Source organism: Scylla paramamosain, chromosome 39 (assembly GCF_035594125.1).
Source record: "Scylla paramamosain isolate STU-SP2022 chromosome 39, ASM3559412v1, whole genome shotgun sequence".
Lineage (NCBI taxonomy): Eukaryota > Metazoa > Arthropoda > Malacostraca > Decapoda > Portunidae > Scylla > Scylla paramamosain.
In genome coordinates, this window is record NC_087189.1 from 7,694,327 (window position 1) to 7,720,343 (window position 26,017).

General features: G+C 39.2%; 1 protein-coding gene across 4 annotated transcripts in view; it reads right to left on the reverse strand.

Annotated features, from left to right (window-relative positions):
* LOC135092146 (uncharacterized) overlaps positions 1–26,017 on the reverse strand; it is a 74,879-nt gene that overhangs the window by 7,977 nt on the left and 40,885 nt on the right. For 3 of the 4 annotated variants that reach the window (XM_063990406.1, XM_063990404.1, XM_063990403.1), the window contains exons 2-4: positions 19,793–21,492; positions 16,071–18,709; positions 9,625–12,767 (exon numbers count right to left, since the gene is read on the reverse strand). In XM_063990406.1, coding sequence (XP_063846476.1) covers positions 9,625–12,767; positions 16,071–18,709; positions 19,793–20,588 — 6,578 coding nt within the window. In that variant the 5' untranslated portion in view covers positions 20,589–21,492. The remainder of the gene's footprint in view (positions 1–9,624; positions 12,768–16,070; positions 18,710–19,792; positions 21,493–26,017) is intronic. The other variant, XM_063990407.1, reaches the window with a different exon arrangement.

Genomic DNA, 26,017 nt, shown 5'->3' on the forward strand with positions numbered 1-26,017 from the left:
GCTCTTCTGATCTTGCTAACTGCATGCCTCCCCTCCTTCCACGGCCTCGCTGCACAAGACTTTCTTCTTTCTCTTACCCCTATTCTGTCCACTCTCTAACGCAAGAGTTAAGCAGTATTCTCAATCATTCATCCCTTTCTCTGGTAAACTCTGGAACTCCCTGCCTGCTTCTGTATTTCCACCTTCCTATGACTTGAATTCCTTCAAGAGGGAGGTTTCAAGACACTTATCCACCAATTTTTGACCACTGCTTTGACCCTTTTATGGGACTGGCATTTCAGTGGGCATTTTTTTTTATTAGATTTTTGTTGCCCTTGGCCAGTGTCCTTCCTACATAAAAAAAAAAAAATATATATATATATATATATATATATATATATATATATATATATATATATATATATATATATATATATATATATATATATATATATATATATTTTTTTTTTTTTTTTTTTTTTTTTTTTTTTTTTTTTGAGGGGGTAAAAAGAGTGACATAATAAAAATGAGTATATTTTTAAGACTTTAATGTAAGAAAATTTTTTGAGGCTATGGCTATATTTTTCTATAAGAAAAACCTAGCTGTTTAGCAAGATATTTAATAATCTGGCTTGTTTTTCAGGAAAATACAACTACAGCTATCTCTTACATTTTGGGTATGAAGTTTATTGACTATATCAGTTGTGTGTGTTGATAATTTGATGAAGATTCTTACATGATATAGGAAAGTCTAGGTAATCATGAACCTTTTTCAAGCCAATGGTCCAGTGACTGGTGAGACATCTAGTGGAAGCCTCAGCATATACTATCAATGAATGCTGTCACAGCAGCACACGCTCCTTGGGGAGTGGATTTTACTTAGAGCCCCTCTGCAAACATAAAAAATGGGCTGGGACAAATTAACTTATTGGCAACTCAAGTGCATCTTTCCTCCTCATTCATGGTCATAGCAATAGACACCTGCTGAAACAATAATTACTCCCAGTGATGTCTAAAGCACTGTTCAGGGGGTGCTGTAAACTTATCATTAAACCCAGCTGTGACCTCACTGAACGTTTCCCTTTGTGTCTCACAACACAAGGGGGCAGTCACAGCCTGCCCTCTAAAGACAACTCTCTTCCTCCACACAAAACTACAAGGACCTAATAACACACACACCCTTCACTCAAAAATTTCAAAATTATCATGGCGACTCCTACACCAGCCTTGGAGTTCCCATCTGGGGAGGGGACCATAAATGTCCCCAGGTCGGACTGCCTTTCTGTCGACGACCCTAAGTGTCTTGACACCCCCCTCAACTTTTTCTTCATTAACTTCTGCAACATTTGCAGTCTAAGATCTGATTTTCAACCTGTAGAACACCACCTCTCCTCTTCTAAACCTCATCTTCTTTTCCTCACTGAAACTCAGATGTCTGAGGCAACTGACAGTAGCCCCTTTTCTGTTCCCTCCTACATTCTCTATCCTCATTTTCGATCCAAAGCTGGATGTTGCGTTTATGTGCGCAATGACTTAATCTGCTCTTGTGCCTACGCTCTTGAATCTTCCGAGATTTCCACCATCTGGCTACGACTACAGTTACTCTCAATCTAAATTTATCTGTGCTGTATACCTCTCACCTAACTCCTCTTACTATAAGAAATTCTTTGACTACTTAACTTCCAAAGTGGAGCACATTCTGACCCTCTTCCCTTTTGCAGAGATCTCCACTCTTGGAGACTTCAATGTTCACCACCAGCTTTGGCTTTCCTCTCCCTTCACTGACCATCCTGATGAACTAGCCTTCAACTTTGCTATCCTCCACGACCTAGAGCAATTGTTGCAACACCCTACTCGTATTCTTGACCGTCTTGGAGATATGCCCAACATTCTTGACCTTTTCCTGACCTCTAATCCTTCTGCTTATGTTGTCATCCTTTCTTCTCTGTTGGGGTCCTCTGATCACAATCTCATATCTGTATCTTGTCCTATCGCTCCCATCCCTCCTCAGGATCCCCCTAAGCGAAGGTGCCTCTGAGCGTTTTGCCTCTGCTAGTTGGAGAGACCTGAGGAGGTATTTTGCTGATTTTCCTTGGAATGACTACTGCTTCCGTGTCAGAGACCCATCTTTGTGTGCTGAGCTCATAACAGAGGTGATAGTGTCTGGCATGGAGGCATACATTCCTCACTCTTTTTCTCTTCCTAAACCTTCTAATTCTAAACCTTGGTTTAACACAGCTTGTTCTCATGCTATACATGATAGAGAGGTGGCCCACAAAAGGTACTTAAGCCTTCCATCACCAGAATCTCATGCACTTTATATTTCTGCCTGGAACCATGCCAAGTCTGTTCTCCAACTAGCCAAAAACTCCTTCATTAACTGAAAATGTCAAAACCTTTCAAGATCTAACTCCTCTCGTGATTTCTGGCATCTAGCCAAAAATATCTCCAATAACTTTGCTTCTTCTTCTTTCCTTCCTCTATTTCAACCAGATGACACCACTGCTATCACATCTATTTCTAAAGCTGCTCTTTGCTCAAACCATTGCTAAAAATTCTACCTTGGACGATTCTGGGCTTGTTCCTCCTTTTCCTCTACCCTCTGACTACTTCATGCCACGTATTAAAATTCTTCGCAATGATGTTTGCCATGCCCTCGCTGACCTAAACCCTCAGAAGGCTTATGGACATGATGGGTTCCCTCCTATTGTTCTCCGAAACTGTGCCTCCGTGCTTGCACCTTGCCTAGTCAAACTCTTTCAGCTCTGTCTGTCAACATCTACCTTTCCTTCTTGCTGGAAGTTTGCCTACATTCAACCTGTTCCTAAAAAGGGTGACCATTCTAATCCCTCAAACTACCCTCTTATTGCTTTAATTTCCTGCCTATCTAAAGTTTTTGAATCTATCCTCAACAAGAAGATTCTTAAACATCTATCACTTCACAACCTTCTATCTGATCGCCAGTATGAGTTCCGTCAAGGCCGCTCTACTGGTGATCTTCTGGCTTTCATTACTGAGTCTTGGTCATCCTCTTTTAGAGATTTTGGTGAAACTTTTGCTGTTGCCTTGGACATATCAAAAGCTTTTGATAGAGTCTGGCACAAAGCTTTGATTTCCAAACTACCCTCCTATGGTTTCTATCCTTCTCTCTGTAACTTCATCTCAAGTTTCCTTTCTGACCGTTCTATTGCTGCTGTGGTAGACGGTCACTGTTCTTCTCCTAAATGTATTAACAGTGGTATTCCTCAGGGTTCTGTCCTGTCACCCACTCTGTTCTTATTATTCATTAATGATCTTCTAAACCAAACTTCTTGTCCTATCCACTCCTACGCTGATGATACCACCCTGCACTTTTCCACGTCTTTTCATAGACGTCCAACCCTTCAGGAGGTAAACACATCACGCAGGGAAGCCGCAGAACGCTTGACTTCTGATCTTTCTAAAATTTCTGATTGGGGCAGAGCAAACTTGGTATTGTTCATTGCCTCAAAAACTCAATTCCTCCATCTATCAACTCAACACAACCTTCCAGACAACTATCCCCTCTTCTTCAATGACACTCAACTGTCCCCCTCTTCTACACTGAACATCCTCAGTCTGTCCTTTACTTATAATCTGAACTGGAAACTTCACATCTCATCTCTAGCTAAAACAGCTTCTATGAAGTTAGGCATTCTGAGACGTCTCCGCCAGTTTTTCTCACCCCCCCAGCTGCTAACTCTGTACAAAGGCCTTATCTGTCCATGTATGGAGTACAGTATGCTTCACATGTCTGGGGTGGGTTCCTCTCATACTGCTCTTTTAGACAGGGTGGAATCAAAAGCTTTTCGTCTCATCAACTCCTCTCCTCTAACTGACTGTCTTCAGCCTCTCTCTCACCGCCGCAATGTTGCATCTCTAGCTGTCTTCTACCGCTATTTTCATGCTAACTGCTCTTCTGATCTTGCTAACTGCATGCCTCCCCTCCTTCCACGGCCTCGCTGCACAACTTTCTTCTTTCTCTTACCCTATTCTGTCCACCTCTCTAACGCTAGAGTTAACCAGTATTCTCAATCATTCATCCCTTTCTCTGGTAAACTCTGGAACTCCCTGCCTGCTTCTGTATTTCCACCTTCCTATGACTTGAATTACTTCAAGAGGGAGGTTTCAAGACACTTATCCATCAGTTTTTGACTACTGCTTCGACCCTTTTATGGGACTGGCATTTCCATGAGCTTTTTTTTTTTTTCATTGGGTTTTTGTTGCCCTTGGCCAGTGTCCTTTTTACATAAAAAAAACATATAATATATATATATATATATATATATATATATATATATATATATATATATATATATATATATATATATATATATATATATATATATATATATATATATATATATAAAATAAGCCACCAAACTAAGGACACTTTTCACTGGTATATGAACTCTTAATTTGTGCATGGCACCAAACTATCAACATAGAAAGAGGAGCATAAACATGATAATGATAATTATGATAATGATGACTGATAGCAACAAGGAAGAGATGAAAAAATGAAGACATGAAAGGAGGAGGAGGAAAAAGGAAAGAAGGAAGAAGAAAAGAGAATAATAATAATAATAATAATAATAATAATAATAATAATAATAATAATAATAATAATAATAATAATAATAATAACAATAATAATCATGTACAAACATTTAGACAAGTTGGAGGAGGAGATGAGAAGAAACAGAGGTGTCAGGAGGCAAGTTTATTCCCAACTAATTTCACAGAAGACTTCTTCATGGGAACTGAGGTGGCTCTGGTCATGACCTTTGATTTATTGGACCGGTAAGGATGCATGGCATGCTCGCAGCCACACTTTCCACTGATTGGTTGGTGTGCACACTGTGTCATCTGCCTCTAATCCAGAGGACACATAGGGCTGGTGCTGGTGCCGTCCCCACAATGTCGCCCATCCTCTTGTTTATGTTTTTGTTTGTGGCAATGTACATGGCCTCTAGCACTTTTCTTTTCTTTTTGTTCAGGCCACATTTTAGAATTCTTGCTTCCTTCCAATTTGGCAGGTATCCTACCTTATCTATGTGGTCTAACAGTGCACTAGACACTCAGTGGTGTCTCATGTCAGCTCCTTATCCCTTATGTCAAGAGCTCTACACATTTCACTGAAGTAGCTGGCATCGTAGCCACTGCAGGGTATCTGATATGCCACACTATCAGGGCTGTTTCTCTTATGTTTAAATCCAAGCATTTCTCCTATTCATTGTCCTCCTGAGCTCACTACAACATATCCAGTTTGTTGGAGGGCCGCTCCCAGATCCCACATTAGGTCTGACCCCTGGACGATCAAGTATTTCTTCATTGGTTTTTCACTGTTATTTCTTTCAAATATTTTTCTTGCTTTTTCTTTCAACTCTATCAGGAAACCCTTCGGTTGACCCAACTTCATAAACGTTTCAGTGATGTGTTTTTTCTCCTCATTTAGACATCCGTCACTACACACTGTATGCACACCGAAAAAGAAAAACACTATACCCCTTTTTGTTCCTGTGTCATGGTCACTAAAAGTAATGCACATAATCATCTTTGTTTGTTTGTTTCTTGTACACAATGAATGATGCACTGTTTCCTGACTTCACAATTAAGACTTCTAAGAATGGTAGTTTCCCATCCTTCTCTTCCTCCACTGTGAACTGAATTTTATGGTAGATTTTGTTAATCTTTTTTATAGATTATTAACATTTGTTTTCACATTGGTGATCATTAACACATCATCCACATATCTCTACCACTTTGTCAATTTTGTTAGCATGTGCAAATAATGCTTACTTTCTTAGAACTCCATGAAAAGGGAGGCCATCACTGCACTTAATGATCCCATGGCAAGCTCCTCATGCTGCTGGTATTCTAAGTTGTTGAAAGGAAACAAACCAAACTTAACACACAACTCTACTAATTTTACATAATCTGACTTGTACACTGGTAGGTGGTCATCACTCAACTGGTTTAACACTTTTATCACTGCTTTTAGGCCAATGTCCATCAGGAAGTTAGTGAAAAAGATGTTACCTCAAAACTGATCATTTTCTTGTTACACATTCACATTTTTCACTCTCCCAATGAGATCACTGGAGTTTTCTCAGGTGGGCAGTGCTGATCCTTCCTAGTGCCAAAGATAACGGTTTTGCAAGATGTTTTGCCAGACAATGTGGAGTGCTCCCTATGCTTGATATGATGGCATATCAGACATGTGGGTCTTTAGCAAGCCTCTCCCACAAACTGGGAGTTCCCCTACATCTCATTTATCAATCCATCATATGAACACTTACATGAAATAAGATAGATTTTGCGGTGAAAAAGGATGCAGAAAATGAACAGCAGTATCAGGAAGCAATGAGAGTTGCCCAAAAGAATAACATAATACACTAATCAAGTGACATTGGATGTAAGAAAGGCTAAATATAGGCAGAATTCCAAGAGCTTTTGGCCTTGCTGAAGAAGTTGACACACTGGCTAAGTTAAAGAAGGAATGCAGTCAGGGACGGCTGGTCCATAAGGGCTGCAGACTTCCCTGTCTCAGCCTTGCCAGGCAGATGAGTGATTCATTCACATAATTAATTTTACACAAATAAATGATATTATATCTTTATATTCCATTCAGTGTCTTTTTTATATTTTTCTATAATTTTCTGGCACAAAATACTAACAGATTTGATAAATTAAATACAGATTAAAACACTTCCAGGATTAGTGCAGCACCAACCCGCCCGGGGGCAGCCAGCTGGGCTGTAGCAGGGTTGGGGTCAGTTGAGCTCTGAGCGGCACCCTAAGTGGAGAGTGCTATTCACCCTCAGTTAGTTAAACAAATAGTGCATTATGTCCATGATTCATGAATACTAGCCAGTTTTAGCACCCTACGTGACAATCGAAGCTTAGTTTCAGTGTCCTGGTTACTTCAGTACTACATAATACATATTATTCTTAATAACTTGATAATTGTTCCTCATGGCTTTGGCGACACATAAATTTTAAATTATGAACCTATGAGGTACAAAACATAATGTTTGTAATTCAAATAAAACTTCCTACAGCATGGCCTCATTAATTAGTATTACAATTTGAAATTATTATGCAGCCCCACAAATTTTTTTACCTTGAGCCACCACTGGATCCAGTGACCATACATCATGAGATGTGTCCATGCAGTGGAATTGCATCACATGAAACAATCAACCTCAACTGCCTTAGCCTTCATATGAGGTCATCCCAAAATCAATGCCTCAAGAACTCAATTCCTCCATCTATCAACTAACTCAACATAACCTTCCAGATAACTATCCCCTCTTCTTCAATGACATTCAATTGTCCCCTTCTACACTGAATATCCTCAGTCACTCCTTTACTTATAATCTTAACTGGAAACTTCACATTTCATCTCTAGCTAAAACAGCTTCTATAAAGTTAGGCATTCTGAGTTGTCTTTGCCAGTTTTTTCTCATCTCCCTACCTGCTAACTCTATACAGGGGTCCTATCCATCTATGTATGGATTATGTTTCACATGTATGGTGGGTTCCACTTGTACCTCTCTTTTATACAGGGTGGAATCAAAAGCTTTTCGTCTCATCAGCTCCTCTCCTTTAGTTGACTGTCCTCAGCCTCTTTCTCATCACCATAATGTTGCATCTCTTGCAATCTCCTACTGCTATTTTCATGCTAACTGCTCTTCTGATTTTGTTAACTGCATACCTCCTCTCTTCCTGTGGCCTTGCTGCACAAGAGTTTCTTCTTTCTCTCACCCATATTCTGCCCACCTCTATAATGCAAGAGTTAACCAGTATTCTCAATCATTCATTCCTTTCTCTGGTAAGCTTTGGAACTCCTTGCCTACTTCTGTATTTCCTCCTTCCTATGATGAACTCTTTCAAGATGGAGGTTTCAAGACACTTATCCTTTAATTTTTTATGTCTGCTTTTGACTGTTTGGGAACCAGCACCTCAGTGGGATTTTTTTTCTTATAATTTTTGTTGCCCTTGGCCAGTGCTCCTCCTACATATCAATACATATAAATTATAACAGATCCCGTTATGGCAGATTTCCACATTTAACATACATGTATTGCCTACGGACCATCCATCAGATTTACCGGATAGATGTCAGTAAATGAGGCGGAATGTCTGACCAGCAGCTGGAATATTAACTGTGTATTATCATTGATAATTCACCAAATGCTTACAACACATTCCACAGTATTTTACAGCAGGTACATGTTTGTCATGTATTTCTGTCATAATTTGGTGTTCAGCTGCCATTTGCCATACATTATCTACTATGCTATAATGTCTAGAAAAAATGTCATAATTTTCACATTGCTGTATAATAATTTGTGCTGGCCAGCAGCACAACCCTGGCACCCACACACTGTTTCTGCCTCAGTCTCACACCAGCAGATGTTATTAGAGGTTGTGGCACTCCTGACCACTCACCCTCCTTGATCAAGATTGCATCTTCCCCATCTCCCACTCACACTGCTAGGCAGAAAATTCTGTCCATGGCACAGAATATGAGAGAGAGAGAGAGAGAGAGAGAGAGAGAGAGAGAGAGAGAGAGAGAGAGAGAGAGAGAGAGAGAGAGAGAGAGAGAGAGAGAGAGAGAGAGAGAGAGAGAGAGAGAGAGAGAGAGAGAGAGAGAGAGAGGGGGGATGGATGGATGGATGGATGGATGGATGGATGGATGGATGGATGGATGGATGGAGGGAGGAGGTGGTTAGAGGTTGTGGCGCTTCTGACCCAATCATCACCACTTTTATTAAGTTATTGCCTTTAATGCCAGTGGCTTCACCCAATTAGTCTGCATAACAAGGGTTTACTGTATATATATATATATATATATATATATATATATATATATATATATATATATATATATATATATATATATATATATATATATATATATATATATATATATATATATATATATATACACACACACACACACACACACCCCATGTTAGACAAGAGCATCCAGGGGAGGAAATCTTTGGCTTCAAGAATCATGAGGATCCAATCCCATATTGGGATATAAGGATGTTAAATCAAATAATGATGATGGTAAGTAGATGAGAGACAGCAGACTTACTATCAAATGAAAACAATGTAACAATGACACTATGGGCTAGGATGATGGTGACAAAGAAGCAGAGGAAGATGTTGGCGATGTGGCAAGCATTATTAATGATTTCAATTTCCTAGAGCTTAGAGTTGAGTAGATGTCACTAAAGGTGCAGATAGGGTAGGTAATGGTGGGTGGAAGAAGTGTTATGCAACAATCACTCCTAATCTCACATCATTACACATCTACACACACACACATACATTGATGTTATACAGTTTATATTGTGTATCTGATAATTGATAGTGATGGTAGAATAATGGAGGATGTGGACAATGTGGTCAGCACAATAAATAGTCTGCTCATTGTCATTCACAGAAGAGGAGAGAGGAATATTGATATTAAAGTGTTGCTGCCACACTCCTAGACAATGGCCCATTTCCTTCAACTTCACTCCCTTCTCCTCTCCTATAAGGATGGTGTGGTGGCAATATGTGAGGGACTGCTGGAGATGGTGGTGGGTAGTGGAAGCAGGTGCTTACCTGACTGAGCTGTATTGCTTTAAGCTGCTGCTTCTGCTTCTGCTTCTGCTTCTGCTTCTGCTTCTGCTCCTTCTGCCTCTTGACAAAGACCTCTTGCCTCTGGAAATGGATCTTCTACTTCTGGAAACAGACCTGCCTATGGAAATGGATCTTTTGTCTTGGAAAATATATCTTCTGTCTCTGGAAATGGATCTACTTTTGGAAACAGATCGCTTGCTCCTGGATATGGACCTTCTGCTCCTAGATATAGACCTTCTGTTTCTGGAAATAGACCTTCTACTTCTGGAAACCGATCTTTGACTTCTAGAAAAAGATCGTCTGTTCCGTGATATGGATCTTCTACTTCTGGAAAAGGATCTTGCCACTGGAATGGATCTTCTGCTCCTTGAGATGGATCTTCTGCCTCTAGAAACAGATCTTCCTCTGGAAAGGGATCTTCTGCCTCTGGAAATGGATCTTCTGCCTCTTGAGATGGATCGTCTTCCCAAAGATATAGATCTTTTGCCTCTAGATAATGATCTTCTGTTTCTGGAAATGGACCTCTTCACAGAGTTTAACCTCCTACTTCTGGAAATGGATCTCATTCTAGAAACTGATCTCTTGCCTCTAGAAAAGGATCTCCTGCTCCTAGATATTGACTTCCTATCCCTGGAAATGGATCTTCTACATCTGGAAACCGATCTTCTACCTCTAGAAATGGATCTTTTGGCTCTGGAAGTGGACCTGCCTCTTGAAAAGGATGCATCTCTGGAGACAGATCTGTAGCGCTGAGGTGATAAAGACCTGCTGAAGGACCGTCTGTACATAAGTTTTCTCTTGGGACTGAGAGGTAGCCTGATAAGAGAGACACTTCTGGATCTTCTTCCACACAGCCCCTCCCTTGGGCTAAAGCTCCTGTTTCTGACTCTGTTGATTTGTGGATCAGGACTAGGATATGTATGAGTGGAATGGTCTCTCTCCCTACTTCTGGTAAGTGAATATCTTTTCTGCTGATACAAGGGATGTCCTGGTTCATCTAATTCTGTATACTGCAGTCTCTGAGGGCTTTGAGGTTTATCTCTGCTGTCTGCAGACCATAGCCTTATTCTTGGACTTCTTAATGGAGTTGCTTCACATGTGGAAGAGTGTTTCCAGGGCTTTGGTGAGCAAGTCAGACTCTGGGAATTAATCCGTCTGTCTTTAAAAGATTCATCACTGAAGAAATCAACAAAATCTTCGGGGCTGTTGATACTAGATGGGTATGGGGATGGTGTAAAGTTTAGGTTCCCAGTGGAGATGCTATCCAGATCCCCATTACTGTGCCTACTGGGAGATGAAGCAGGGGAAGTTATGTCATCTAGAGCAGGGAGGGCTAAGGCATCGGGGCTCTTCCTTCTCTGTTCTTCTCCATATTTGTTGTGGCTGTCCTTTGCCTTTTCCTTATCTCTGCTGTTGCTGTTCTGAGTCTGTTTCTTGTCTTTGCTGCTGTTGTTGTGAACCTGTTCCTTGTTTCTGTTGCTACTGATATTGTGAGTCTGCTCCTTATTTCTACCACTGCTGCTGTGACTCTCTCTCTTGTTTCTGTTGCCCTTGTTGTGAGTCTGTTTCTTGTCTCTGCTGCTCCTACTGTGAGTCTGCTCCTTGTCTGTACTATGACTACTTTGGGTCTGTGCTCTGTGTCTGCTGTGACTGCTCTGGGTTTCCTCTTTGTTATGGTGGATCCTAGAAGATTCTCTGGCTTTAGGTAGAAGAGCTAACATCAATTTGTGGTCCTGGAGGACAGAGGTAATAGTGACCTTTGGCATTACTCTAATACATGCCTGAGAGCAGCTGAGGAAGCACTCCCAAGTGCTTGCTGCCTTCTGTACCACCTTGGAATTGAGGCTGGAGATCTGGTGAGAGCTGCTGTGGACATCTTTGTTCTTCTGTAGTGCAAGGTTAAGGTTCCACACCGGCAGACCATTCTTTTGGTTCAACATCTTACTGACCTGTTCAATTGCAACAGTCACTAAATTTGCTGTCCTAGTGCACTTGTCACAGAATGTCTTCCTTGCCATGTCCTTTGTGAAGGTCTGGTGAATCAATGGTATCACAGGGGTGGTGATGATAGTACAGTGGTGTGTTAGTGAGCACAGCATCTGGTCCACCCTCAGTGCCTCCTGCAGGAAGTTGTCAAATGCCTTAGAAGGATCATGAGGGAGGAAGCAGTGTGTCTTCTCTCCATCAGATTCTCCTTTAACGGTGGCAAGGTCCTTGAGGGTGACAGAGAGGAAGATCAGAGCATTGCACATCCCTGAGAGCCACTTTACTACAGGGCTGTCAGGAGTGAGGCTTCTAAGCCCTGGCTCCTCCTGAAGGATGAAAGAGCATGGCTCCACACCCTTCTGCTGTTGCATCTTGACCACCTGAGCCAGACATGCATCTCCCACCAATGCCACCTGCTGGAACCTGAGGGAGTTGGACATGTTGATGGCATGCTGCAGCTGTGGAACAATGTACCTTTCCACCAGGTCCAGTGTGGGGCTGAATCCATCCTGAAGAAGCTCATCCGTAAACTTCCTACAAGATCCTCTGGAACCAAACTCAAAACGCACAAGTCTAACATATGTGACAGATGAACCATTGACCTCTTCAACAGCTTTCTTATACTGTTGTAGCAGCTGATAGTGTAGGCTGCCAGATTGAGAGAGGTGCTCAAGTTTGTGTCCAGTGGCATCAAAGTGATGCTTTGCTGCTATTTCATTAAAGTTGGTCATGTCAATTGGCAGGACAGGAAAGAACAGCACACTAGAGCCTCTTCCCAGTGTGTCTTGAAGCTTTCTCTTCAGGGTGGCCAGTTGCTTAGGGAACCCAGGGTCCAGGGAGTTGCCCTTTGTGGTAGGAACCATCTCATGCATGTCTGAGTGTCCTGCAGTCTTGCACTCCTGTGGCACCTGGCACTCTACCAGAGTGCCAAGCACCCCTGCTAGGCACAACAGAAGGATGCCTCGGGGACACTCTTCCTTCACCACCTCTCTCTGCACCACCTCCAAAATGCCACACAGGGTGAGATTTGGGACCACAATGACCTGTGTGACCTCCTGCAGCTGCTCCTTGATATCACTAGTGGCAAGGAGGGTCATGCGAGCATCTCCCACCACCACCACCTTGCTGTATCTTTTCACCTGTGGCAAAGAAAATTGAGTTATTAGCTATTTTTTCTCAGTTTCAAAAAATGAAAAAATATATACTGCTGCTAATAAGACTAATGGATTTTCACCTTATGCTTAGATACACTATTCCATTTCCAACACAAATTTATCAGAAACAGAAATACATGTAACCGCAGCTATATAATTGCCCTAGTTCACAATAGATTTTGGGGCATTATTCATGAAAACATTAGTCTCATATTGGTAAAAGAGACTGCTACACCACCTTTGGCAAATATTAAAGTATGGCTTTACAGCCTTATTTCTTGTGGAGGCTGTCTCTACACAGAGTGTTTTGTTGTGGGACTATTTTTTCCCCCATGAAGCAATAGTACCTTTCACTTAACAAGCCTCTGTCAAGCCTCCCTGGTACTGTGCCAAGAATCACAAGGAGCACAAGTCCATAAAAAAAATAAAAAAAAAGATTCTAACACAAGTAGCTATGGAAATTCTACAATCTTTTAACTGGAATCATAGGGACCAGACAGTTCTCAGATTTTGGAAACATTTTGAAGTACTGTTAACAAAGTAAAACTTTATTTGAATTAGTTGTAAGTACCTAATAAATAAAACATTAACTTCTCTACCATTTTTTTCCTATGCCCTTACATCCTCTAAGGGAGCTGTAGTTCTTTGACAAGCCTTGTTTTTTTCCCTTCAACCCATACAATCCTGCACTATTTAGAGCTTTTTTCACCTCAAAAGAGAGAGAGAGAGAGAGAGAGAGAGAGAGAGAGAGAGAGAGAGAGAGAGAGAGAGAGAGAGAGAGAGAGAGAGAGAGAGAGAGAGAGAGAGAGAGAGAGAGAGAGAGAGGAGGAGGCAGGCAGCAGCCAATCAGGAATTAAAGACACGTGTGATGTCAAGGACAGCATCCTTATCTTTCAGAAATAAACAGCCCAGCCACCAGCCTCCCTGGTTGCTTTAATTTGTTTGTAAGCAGTGTGGTTATCTCTTTGACTATGTACATGCATAACAGTGTAAAATTTATAGGAATAACTAAATATATAATATTTGTGTGCAAGTTTATACCTTATGTAGTATAGTATGATGACTGTAATTCCACCAAGCTACTGCTATCACCATGTGTGGCTGCCCTCATCACCAAGGGCATGATGGGGATTTCAATCTTCATCAGTTCATCCTGAGTTAGCTCACACTTGTCCCCAGAGGACTACTAAGACTCACTGAACTCATGATCAGTCCAGAAGCATATTCAGTGGTGCAGCAGCAGTCACATATGGCATAAACATTCCTGATTACTGACAAGGACTCCCATCACCACAGCACATGGGTAGGTAGAGTTGCTATTTCTCATTTTTGCCCAAAAATTGTTAATTTTTTCACCTCAATTGTGCAGCTCTACATGCACCTATCAGCAATAGACTCATCTATCCTTTCTTCTGAATATGCAATAGACCTGAAATTCATATAGCAAATGGTTTGGCTGTGGCAATGAGGAACACATGCACATGTAACTTTTGCCTCCCACCACCTTGTGTGCAGAGTTCACCATGGCTGTGGCTAGATGTGGTGTGAGTCAAATGACACTCCATTTGAAAGAGCTACCATGTGTCCAATATGGAAACCCTTAGCTACTATACAAGCCACATAAATAAAGGGAGAAGTTGGTGTCAGATGTAGTCTTTACTGGGCCCTCAGTAGACAAATGCAGTATCAGTTATAGCCAACAGCTAGGCTGTACAAGTTAATAACTTTGCTGATGACTATTGGAAATAATGATATGTAAATACAGCAAAAAGTCTTTCAGCATCCAACATTTCAGAAAATCTGATGTTTTGGTACTTTTGCAAAATAGTACCATTCTGAAAGTTATATGATCTTTCGGCACTTTCCAAAAGGTACTAGCATGTGGCAAGTTTAAAAATCGTGCCAGACGTGATTGTCTGCCATCATGTGTAGCCTCTACTGCTAGCCACAGCACCTGTGGGTATGATGGTAGGAGTGGTGTATATGAGAATGTTTTCTGGTGTAAACTTAGAATATATGAATAAAGTATTATAGACTATGGAGGAATATTAGCAAACCAAAGTGTAACAGGCACAGACTGAAAAAAAAAAAAAAAAAAAGAATATGAGAAAGTCTATTGTGCTTACACTGCTATGTTTGTCTTTCCACTCAATCTATGTGAACAAAAATCCACCAGTGGTTGAGGAGCTGACTGACCAGCAGATCCTTTTAAGTGTAACAAATCCTGTTACTTTGGAGACAAAAAGAGGAGGAAAGTGAGCAAGAAGAAGGGCCAGAGAAAGTTTCGAGTGAGGACACTAGAAAAAAATTTCACTTTATTTATCAAGTTTGCTGAAGCCAAACTGGACTACAGTCTGGACTTAGTTCATTCTTACATTAGACTTATATTATCTGCTTTTTAGAAATATGCCTTGAGGACATCAGTCTGTTTCCTGCAAATAAATAAATAAATAGAAGCTATGTTCTCTTTTAATTATTGCTAATATAGCTGAAGAAATTTCCATCTGATTTATCAGCATATTCAGTGTTTCAGCACTAGTCCAGTCCCTTAAATGCCAAAAGACAAGACTTTTACTATATGAATAAATAAATGTCCATAGATACGTGTAAACCTCATCAATATTCATCCCTTGACATATTACATATTGGCAACATGGGAGACCTAAAGGACATCACAGCTATTAGTGAGGGCATTAAAAGGCACAATAATTATCTTAAACAAAAGATAATATATATGTAATATCATTTAAGAAAATAATATTCATATATAAATCTTTTTGCATGATCAACAAAAAAAACATTAGGAATAAAAATTCTAGACTGATGCAGTATTATTAAAACATTCCTTACTAACCATGTTCCTGCACATTTTCATTTGTTATACCACATAATGATTAGTATGGGAAAAACTACCCAGTGAAAAATTATTATCCCAGTTATAGCTAACTAGGTTATAGGAAAATTTTACATCTGATGCCTTCAATATGATATACCTTACAGCAATAAACCTAGAAAAGAAACTGCAATTTTGTACACATAACAGCTTACATCACTTGCACCATACTATAGTAAAATATGAGCATAACCAAAGTTAATTTGGAATCAGATGTGTTATCACACTTCAAGATGCTCTCTCTCTCTCTCTCTCTCTCTCTCTCTCTCTCTCTCTCTCTCTCTCTCTCTCTCTCTCTCTCTCTCTCTGATCTGCTTCTAACTTTTCCAAGTTGATCATTCATCCTTGTTTCTATTTCATTCTTCTTTTAGGTTAAAAAGAAACCAAATTCTTACCTCTTTTGATGAAGATCCTTTGCTGATATCTTCAAGTGTTTTAGTTTCCTCCATTTCAGTGTCAGCAACATTGTTCTTCCTTTCATCACCATCTTTAATTTCTCCTTTCTTACATAAATATTTTCCTTTCTCTTCCTTGTTCTTGTGTTCAGTACTACCAAGCCCTACTGCTGGTTCCTTCTTCCTCTTCATGGCACATTCTTCCGCTGCTTCCAATGGCCTCTTGTTATCCTTAATATCTAGGGTTTGACTTAAATTTGTGTCTTCTTTACTACTGTTGCTTTCCCTGCAGCCGTTTCTGTTCTCATCATCTTTTGCTTTAGTGGGTTTGCTCTCCTCTTTGATGGTATTTTGACATATCTCACATTTATCTTCTGTCTGACTGGTATTGGCAACATCTTCCTGGCTGACCTGATGGACACATTTTGGACTATTTTCATGTTTAATGTTGTTACATTCTTCTTTTCTTGGAATATCTGGAAATCTGTGTCCTCGGTGAAAGTGTCCTGCTTTATCTCTTCTTTGTGAGGTGTCTTGAAGGTGTTCTAGCAGTGAGGTTCTAGGCTGGTTTTCCTCAAAAGAGATATTTTGGCTGTTTTCCATCAGAATGCTCTGAGGTTGGCCTTCTGTAGTCTTTTCCTGAGTGACAACATCAACCACTTTTTTTTTCTTGCAATGTTCAAGTTTCCTTTCTCCAGCAGTGCATCCATCTTCCTCTTCCTGCACTGCACTGAATAATTTATTCTTTCTGAAATTTCTGTTTTCTCTTTCAGCATCTTCCTTGTATTCTTCTGCCAGAAGGGTATTTTTTTTGCAGTCTTCATTTTCCTTTTTTTCCTTATGGAGTTCAGCAGTCATTTTTAAAAGAGTATTTCCTTGACTATCTCCATTTCCCAGTTCTTCACCAGCTTTATTTTTCAATATAGTGCAATGTTGATATTTTTCACATACAGTTGTGGACTTGACTGTTTCTATAAGCAGATTATTTTGGAAACAAACTTCTTGTTCACATACTTGTCCTGGTTTTTTATCCATTTTCTCTTTACTAAATTTTTGTGGTGTTTTGTCAGAAGTCTCCTTGTTAGCCTCTGTCTTGACTTTACCTGCAGATTCTACCATTGTGGTTTTCGTCTGGGATCTGGTAGCCCTCATGGAAGGTGCCACTTGGCCACTTCTTATAGCACTCCTTGTCCTTGTACCAATTCCTGTTTCCTCATGAGATGTTTCCTCCTTTTTAATTTTTGGCAGCTCTTTCTTGTTTGGCTTATATTGTTTTATTACTTCCAATGTTTTACTTGACTCTGGTTCTAGTTCTATGTTGCTGATAGTTTGATCCATAACTTTGGGTTCTGGATCTTCTGGTTCTGATTTCTTGATATTCACACTTTCTTCACACAGTTGTGGTGTAGTGCGCTCTAATTCCTTTACCTGTGATTCTATTTTCTTGTTACTTAACACTGATTCATCTACTTGTGATCTAAATTGCTTGTCACTTGCCTGCGACTCATTATTTAATATTAAATGACTGCTATTTGGTTCTATTTCATTGTTTTTAGTTTTTACTAGAGCCAATTCCAAATCAGAGTTCAGTTCTTTATGAATGAGCTCATATTCAGTACTAACTGACTCTAGTTCCTTATTCTTCACCTCCAAATCTTCATCTGCAACTTGCAAATAATTTACACCTAATTCAAAATTTTCCTTTACATCTGATTCTTTGCCAGTCAACTTCAGTTTTTCACAATTTACTTTAATGTCTTTATTATCTAGTTCCAGTTTTTTGGTACTTTTTTCAACTTTTGTTTTTTCCTCCTTCTCAATGCAACCATTCTTTGTGACTCCAGTGTTTTCCATGTTTCTGTCCAGGCAAGTTGTCTCTGGCTCACAACCTAGGCTTCTATCAGATACCAGAGGTGTGTTGCAGCCTTTGCAGGTTTCCAGTGTGTCAGACTTTTCCTGCTTTTTGGCATAATGTGGGGTAAAACTAAGATCTTCAGCCTCATGGAAGTTCTTTTTCCTTGTGGAGCTGATACTGGGTGTCTTGACAGGCTTCTCACTCTGAGATTGTGTGGCTGTCTCTTTTTCTTGTTTGGATGATGAACTGTCTTTTCTGCAACTTTGTTTCTCATTGACTGATCTGGTCCTTTTGCTTGACCTTCCTTCATCATCTGTTGACCTTTTTCTTACTTGTGTTTTGTCCCTCTCATGTGCATTCCTTGGGGACTTCTGGCACTGCCTACACTCATCACTTGACTTATCTTCACCCCTCTTCCTCTGATTCCAAGAATGGCCATGACGACTCCTATCTTCTCTGTGTCTTGAACTGTTCCTTGATGATCTTGAGGAGTTCCCACTCTTGTCCTTTGCATCCTCCCTGCTCCTCTTCAATCTATCCCTTGAGTGGCTGGAGTGACTATGATGTGACCGACTTGACCTGGATGAGTTATGGTGTGAGTTTTCTCTTCGATGTGGACTGTTGCTTCGCCGCTCTTGTCTTCGTGAGGTGGATGACAATGGCTTAGACTTACCATCATTTTTCCCCACTTCCTCCTCCTCCTCCTCTTCATCTTCCAAGGCATCAACCACCTCAAAGTCCTCAAAGTTGAAGAACTCAAGATCACTGTCATTTTCTGTTTCATCTGCAACACAAATCTGTGTTAATTTCTAATTACAATGTACACGAATATCCTATTCCTGTGTATAGTAAACAATTCATATTCTGTAATATAAATGAAGTAGCTTAAAATTTAATTATAAATGTCTTTCATTGTTAATGGTATGTATTAATATGATCAAATGTTTAAAGATTATAAAAAGGATAAAGTTGATACGATACAATGTTACACTGCAAATCAGATATTCATCTATCATTCCTATAAATTTTCTCCCATCTTTCTAAGCAGTAAACACCTATAGTCTGTAACTTCTACAAAGAATAAAAACCCAAGAACACAACTTCCATCACTGTTTGAGGAGTCTGGAGTACAGGGCTACTTCTAAGAGGAATCACTCTTCTTCCCTTGGTGAGGCAGCACTTTACTGGTATTGTGACTGGTGAATATAATACTAATGACTTCTCATTTTCAGGGAATTTTAGAACAATCCAGATGTTTTTTGAATGTTTTCTAGAGCCAAACAATTATAAGCTGTAGAATTAATCAACCAATGCCTGTGTGTGTGTGTGTGTGTGTGTGTGTGTGTGTGTGTGTGTGTGTGTGTGTGTGTGTGTGTGTGTGTGTGTGTGTGTGTGTGTGTGTGTGTATGCAATTCACCATGGTCTTGAATGACTCCTTGAATATTGCCCTCCAGGAAAAAGCTTTGCTCATGGAGAATAATCTACAGGTAAGGCTGAGATCTTATGTACACCATACTTCCCATCCCCTTGCTCAAGGAGAACAGCAGCCACACACGGTCAGAGAAAAATACTTAGCAGCTTCAACAGGATTCAAACCTAAACCTGTCAAGCAACAGACAAGGCTGCTCTCCACTGAGCCATAAATCAGTGTGTGTGTGTGTGTGTGTGTGTGTGTGTGTGTGTGTGTGTGTGTGTGTGTGTGTGTGTGTGTGTGTGTGTGTGTGTGTGTGTGTGTGTGTGTGTGCAATTCATCATGGTCTTGATCATTTGTGACTGCTAGATATTGACCTCCACTGAGCCATAAACCAGTGTGCATGTGTGTGTGTGTGTGTGTGTGTGTGTGTGTGTGTGTGTGTGTGTTACTTACTCTGTGGTGATGGCAAGGTGTGTGGCTGTGAGCTGCACTTCTGTGCTGCCTCCCTCACACCTGTCTTACTACCTCTCTCTCCTTGTTCTTCATATATTGCTTCTGCCTTCTGTTCCACATTCACTTCCTTCACATAAAGAGTCTGTTGTACATATGAAGTATCTTTTGTTATTGTGTCTGTAAGTGTCACATTTTTTACTTGCCCTTTTGTAGCTGTATGTTCAGAGGTTTCATCTTTAATATGTTCTTTTGCAGGTATCACATTTTTTATCTGTTCTTTCACAACTATTTCTGTAGGCATCACATCTTTAACCAGCTCTACATTTATTTCAATTACTCTTTCTCTCTCTTCTATATCTGTTCTTTCTTGTATTCCTGATTTTGTTTCCTCTATGCATGTTTTCTCTGAAAAGTTCATCTGTACTATTTCTTCCCTGATATCCTTTACTTGCTTAATATTTCCCTCCTCTGCACATATTTGTTCTTGCTTCAAAACTTCTCTTCCTTCCACATCTGCCTCTCTCAAAATTTCTACAATAGTTGGTGCTTTTTCCACAATTGATTCTTGCCCTTCGCTGATTATGTGTTTACTGGCCTCTAAATCTTCTACTGTCATCTGCTCTGCTTCCTTTTCTTCTTTGATACTTTCTCCTGCTTCCAGTAGCTCCTTGGTCTCCACTCTTTCTTCTGATACTTGAGCTGTGTCATCCTGCTTTTCCTCCTTTCTTGTCTCCTCCCTCCTTATCTCATTCTCTTGTTCACTGTTTTTTTCCTTCACTTCACTTTGGACACTCATGATATTTCATTGCACCCAACTGACAATTATCTTGACAAACTGTGAGTTATATTTCTTGTTAGCCCTGTGTGCCATAATTATATGTGCAGAAATATTCCTTGCTGAAAAGCTTCTAAACTAATATTCTATAGTGAAATTGCAAGCATGACACTCATGTTACTCCTTAACTTCTGTCAAAGAAACTTCTGGCAAGGTATACTGTACAGGAGAAATATGTGAAACTGCAAGCATTCACATTTTTTTATGATTTAAACAGTGGGTGATGCATTCTCAGTACATACCAGACACTATAGTAACAAAATATGCAACCTTGTAACACATCTTTCATAATTTCTAGATGTCATATGTTCTTGAAGTCTTCCAAAGTATAGGGATTCAGATATTTGGATACAAAGGCATCTCTCTCTTCAGTACATAAAAGGTGGATGACACAAAAACACTGCAAACAAAGTACAGGTATTTGGTAGAAACAGTTTCTTTCTACACCAGTCCAAGTGGGTAAGACTGTTAAAAGTGGCACTTCCTTTCTGTTGTGGGCATGACACACACTGATCACATCTCACACAGAAAAAAATACAGCTGTGGCACAAAATGGGTTGTGGCTTGGCACATATTCTGGTGGCTCAGGGTGTAACATGAGGAACACATTCCACAAATGCAGAATCGTATCTTTGGTCACAGGCTGTGAAATCCTTACTGCATGTTCCATTCAGCTGCATCAGGCATAAAGGTTGCAATTGTTGGTGCTACTGCTACTACTGCTCCTGTTGTTGCTTTTGTTGCTGCTGCTACTGCTGGTGGTGTGGCTGCTGTTGCTGTTGTTGCTGCTGCTGCTGCTGCTGCTACTGTTCCATGAGTGCAGCCGAAGCGTCCTTCCCTAACCCCACGCATTCCTTACGGCAGCCTGTGTGGGGTGAAGGGATGGGATGTATCCTAGAGAAGCAAGACATGTTAAACTTGTTCCTCTGCTAACACAAAGCTCTGTGGTGCTTGTGATACTGTATCAAAAAAATTACTTTGAGTATTAATAAATACAGCAAAGTTGAGTCCTATATTGTGCTTCTGGAAAACAAATGTTCATCATTATTAGCCTATATGATTTTATGACAGGAGCAGGGCCTTTTTCAATGGTTTGGGAAGACTAAGACATGCTAGCTTAGGACATCTTGGCAAGGGCTTACAGTGTAAATGAAGACAATGCAAATTGTTTCTGCCTAGTGTGAGATATGAACCTGAGTCTTGGCTATGAGCCAAGCACACTAACCCAAACACTGCTGGGCTGCTTCCAAATATCTGTTACTGACCATCAAAAACAGATAGATGGGAAATTGTTTTTTCCCATGACCACTGGTCAAAGTGTAAAAACCTAAAAGATCATGGAAGTGTTAAACGGCTAGGTACAGCTGTTCGTCAACTTATGACTTATGTGACTTACAACCACTTTTGATTGTGTCATTATTTATACAGTAGGCAATATAAAGACGTAAAAAGAGTTTGAATTCAGTATGGCATGGCGTTGTGTAGTAAAATATACCTTGGCTTAAGTCGTTTCAAGCTGTCATTTTCAAAGATACATTAATTTTTTTTAAATATTATATGGAAAAATAAAACTCACCTTAGTTGTTTTACTCAAGTTTACGTTGGCCGTTAAAAAAAATATTAGAAATGTCAAAACAATCAAATTAACAATAAACACATTTAAAATCATATTCTAACAAATGTAAAAATAATATTGTCTATATATATCATAAAATCATCTAAAAACGTCTCCCGCTTCTGAACTGTCACTCAGCATAAATAGTTCACTTCCATTATCCTCTTCAATATTTCTTTTCTACCTTTATTTTTAATATCACTTCTACCTCTTTTTATTTCATTATGGAGACAGAAACAATTGGTTTATCTTAGTGGTGGAGCTACTACCTGTGCATCCTCTCAATTTGGCTGCTTGACAAGCACATGCACGCGCGCATGTGTGTGTGTGTGTGTGTATTTTACCTAGTTGTGCTTTATGGGAAAAGAGTTATGCTCGTGCTGTCCCATCTTCATATCTTTTAATATCCAACTTAGCCTTGAATCCATGTATACTTTCTGCATTTACTATCTCCTCATCCAGACTGTTCCATACATCAATACTTCTATATGGGAAACTATACTTTTTGACGTCTCTTCTACAAGCACTCCTCTTCAGCCTCTTCCCATGTCCTCTAGTGTCCCGTGTATCCCAGGCCATTAAGTCACTCCGGTCCACCTCCTCTACTCCCTCATGTGCTTCATATATCGCAATCAAGTCTCCCCTTTCTCTCCTCTTTTCCAACGTTGGTAGATGTAGCCTTTCCAGTCTCTCTTCATATGACAAGTCCCTGATACTTGGTACCATCTTCGTAGCTGCTCTCTGAACTCTCTCCAACTTCCTTATATCTTTTTTCTTCTATGGCGACCACACTACTGCTGCATATTCTAGTCTAGGTCTTATCAGCAACACAATCATCTTCCTGACCATCTCTTCATCCATATATGCAAAGGCCTGCCTTATTCTTCTCAACAAGTTATAGGTTTCTCCTGTAATTTTGCTAATGTGTCTCTCTGGGGTCAGGTTCCCAGTCACTGTAACACCGAGATCCTTTTCCTCTTCTGCTCCATTCAACTTTACAGCATTCAACACATAATTTCCTTTTACTCTTCTTGTACTTTTTCGAAATTCTATTACCTTACACTTCTTTAAATTAAATTTCATTTCCCATCTATAACTCCACTCTGATGTCTTGTTCAGGTCTTCTTGTAACATTCCACAGTCCTCTGCACTCTCAACTTTCTTCAGCAACTTTGCATCATCTGCAAAAAGGCTCATGTAGCTGTTCACACTCTCCGTCATATCATTTATAAAGACTGCAAACATGATTGATGCAAGTACTGAGCCTTGGGGTACTCCACTTATGACTTCCCTCCATGATAATTTTCTTTTTATCTTTTACCACCGTTCTCATTTCTCTGTTTGTCAAGAAATTTTCCATCCATCTCAGCAGGGCCCCCCTTAGCCCACCATTATGCTTCAACTTCCACAACAATTTTGTGTGTGTGTGTGTGTATTTACCTAGTTATATTTACCAAGTTGTAATTTACAGGGCCTGTGTGTGTGTGTGTGTGTGTGTGTGTGTGTGTGTGTGTGTGTGTGTGTGTGTGTGTGTGTGTGTGTGTACGCACATGATATAACATTGATATAACATCCTCCTACGCCAGCTCCAACAAGCAACATCAACAGGATCTATCAAGTATATTTAAAATTGGTTTTTACTTAATTATTTTTAATCATTTTATAAAGAATACTGTATGTACATATCATAAATATTGTAATAGACAATGGGGAGTGTTTATATGTGGTTTATAGTGTGGCTATTTCAACTTAAGTCATTTTTCTACCTAAGTCATGACCTCTGGAACCAATTAACGACATAGAGTGAGGTATACCTGTATGCACCTACTTCCACACACACACACACACACACACACAGCCTGGTGGCGCAGTGGTTAGCACACCCGACTCACAATCAGGAGGGCCCAGGTTTGAATCCTGAGCCAAGTCTTTGGGTGGACTTCTTTGCAGTGTAGCCCCTGTTCACCTAGCAGTGATTAGGTACTTGGTGTAAGCCAGGAGTTGTGACCCATTGCTTAGGTAGGAGAAACAAACTCTGTAAAGAAAAAATACACACGGAGTGACCTGTTCATCCCAGGCCCAGTCTACTAGGTTGACTAGTGCTATCTGGCAGCCACAGTATCAAACTGTAAGATACTTCCTTAGAGTTAATGTATACTTGAGATGTAGTATGCAAGTTAGTCTATAAGTTATGATGCAACATGGGGATTTTCAGTTGTAAGACTGCAAGATTAATAAAGTGAATATTATTATTATTATTATTATTATTATTATTATTATTATTATTATTATTATTTATTATCATTATTATTATTATTATTATTATTATTATTATTATTATTATTATTATTATCATTACATACACAAATCCCTACTGCTGCTCACCTCAGTCTCACAGGGTTGTGTTTTATCAGAACCTAAAATAAAAGACTAAAGCAGTAATATAAATTACAAACTAAAAGATTAAATACTACAAAAAGGAGAAGACTCAAACAACTGTGGTATGTGTACAACATCGATGTTGATACACACACTGCTAGGAAGATAATGGCCAGTACCCCTCTTGGTTCAGATGCTGCATATTATTAGTATTACTAGTATTACTGTTGTTATTATTATTATTATTATTATTATTATTATTATTATTATTATTATTATTATTATTATTATTATTTATTATTATTATTATCATTATTATTATTATTATTATTATTATTATTATTATTATTATTATTATTATTATTATTATTATTAGCTATGTCTGGTGTCTGAAGCGTAGAAAATACTATATTTGTACTGAAAAGGGCCTCAGTGAGAGGAATAATATAACTGTGGAAAAACTAACTTACAGAAAAATTAATTAAAAATTATTTCATTTTGTTCTTAAAGTTATTTCTTACTTTTCTACATAAATAACACATGGTACTCATGAACCTGTTCTGTAACAAGGAACTGATGCAAATACATCTCAAGTCTGAGATATGATCAATACTCCAAAAATTTTTGCTAATATATACATACATACATGCATACATAATATATATATATATATATATATATATATATATATATATATATATATATATATATATATATATATATATATATATATATATATATATATATATATATATATATATATATATATATACACACACACACACACACACACACACACAGCAATCCCTCAATTATCGCGGGTTCACCTATCATACTCTCAGTACATCACTTCTTACTCATCGCTCAGTACATCAGTTTTTCTGGCTAATATATGTAAATTTATATCACGAATTCCTCAGTATATTGCTGGTTTCTGCATCCAATAGGTATTTATATTTTTTTTAGATTCTAATTATTTATGCGAGAAAATAAGCATTTTCTACCCTAGAAATTAATGAACTAATAAAAAATAAATAAAATACAGTACCATAGTGTACTGTATGACACATTAATTAAAAAAAATATTAAAAGAAAATATGTAGTCTACCATAGATGAGTAAACAAAGAATTGCATGTACTGTAATCATCATCATCATCAATCAAGTTGTAGTATCTTCACTGGTCAGTGTACTGAATTAAATTTTTTTTTAATGTGTTTTTTTAATCCTACGCTGATGATACCACCCTGCACTTTTCCACGTCTTTTCATAGACATCCAACCCTTCAGGAGGTAAACATATCACGCAGGGAAGCCACAGAATGCTTGACTTCTGATCTTTCTAAATTTCTGATAGGAGCAGAGCAAACTTGGTATTGTTCAATGCCTCAAAAACTC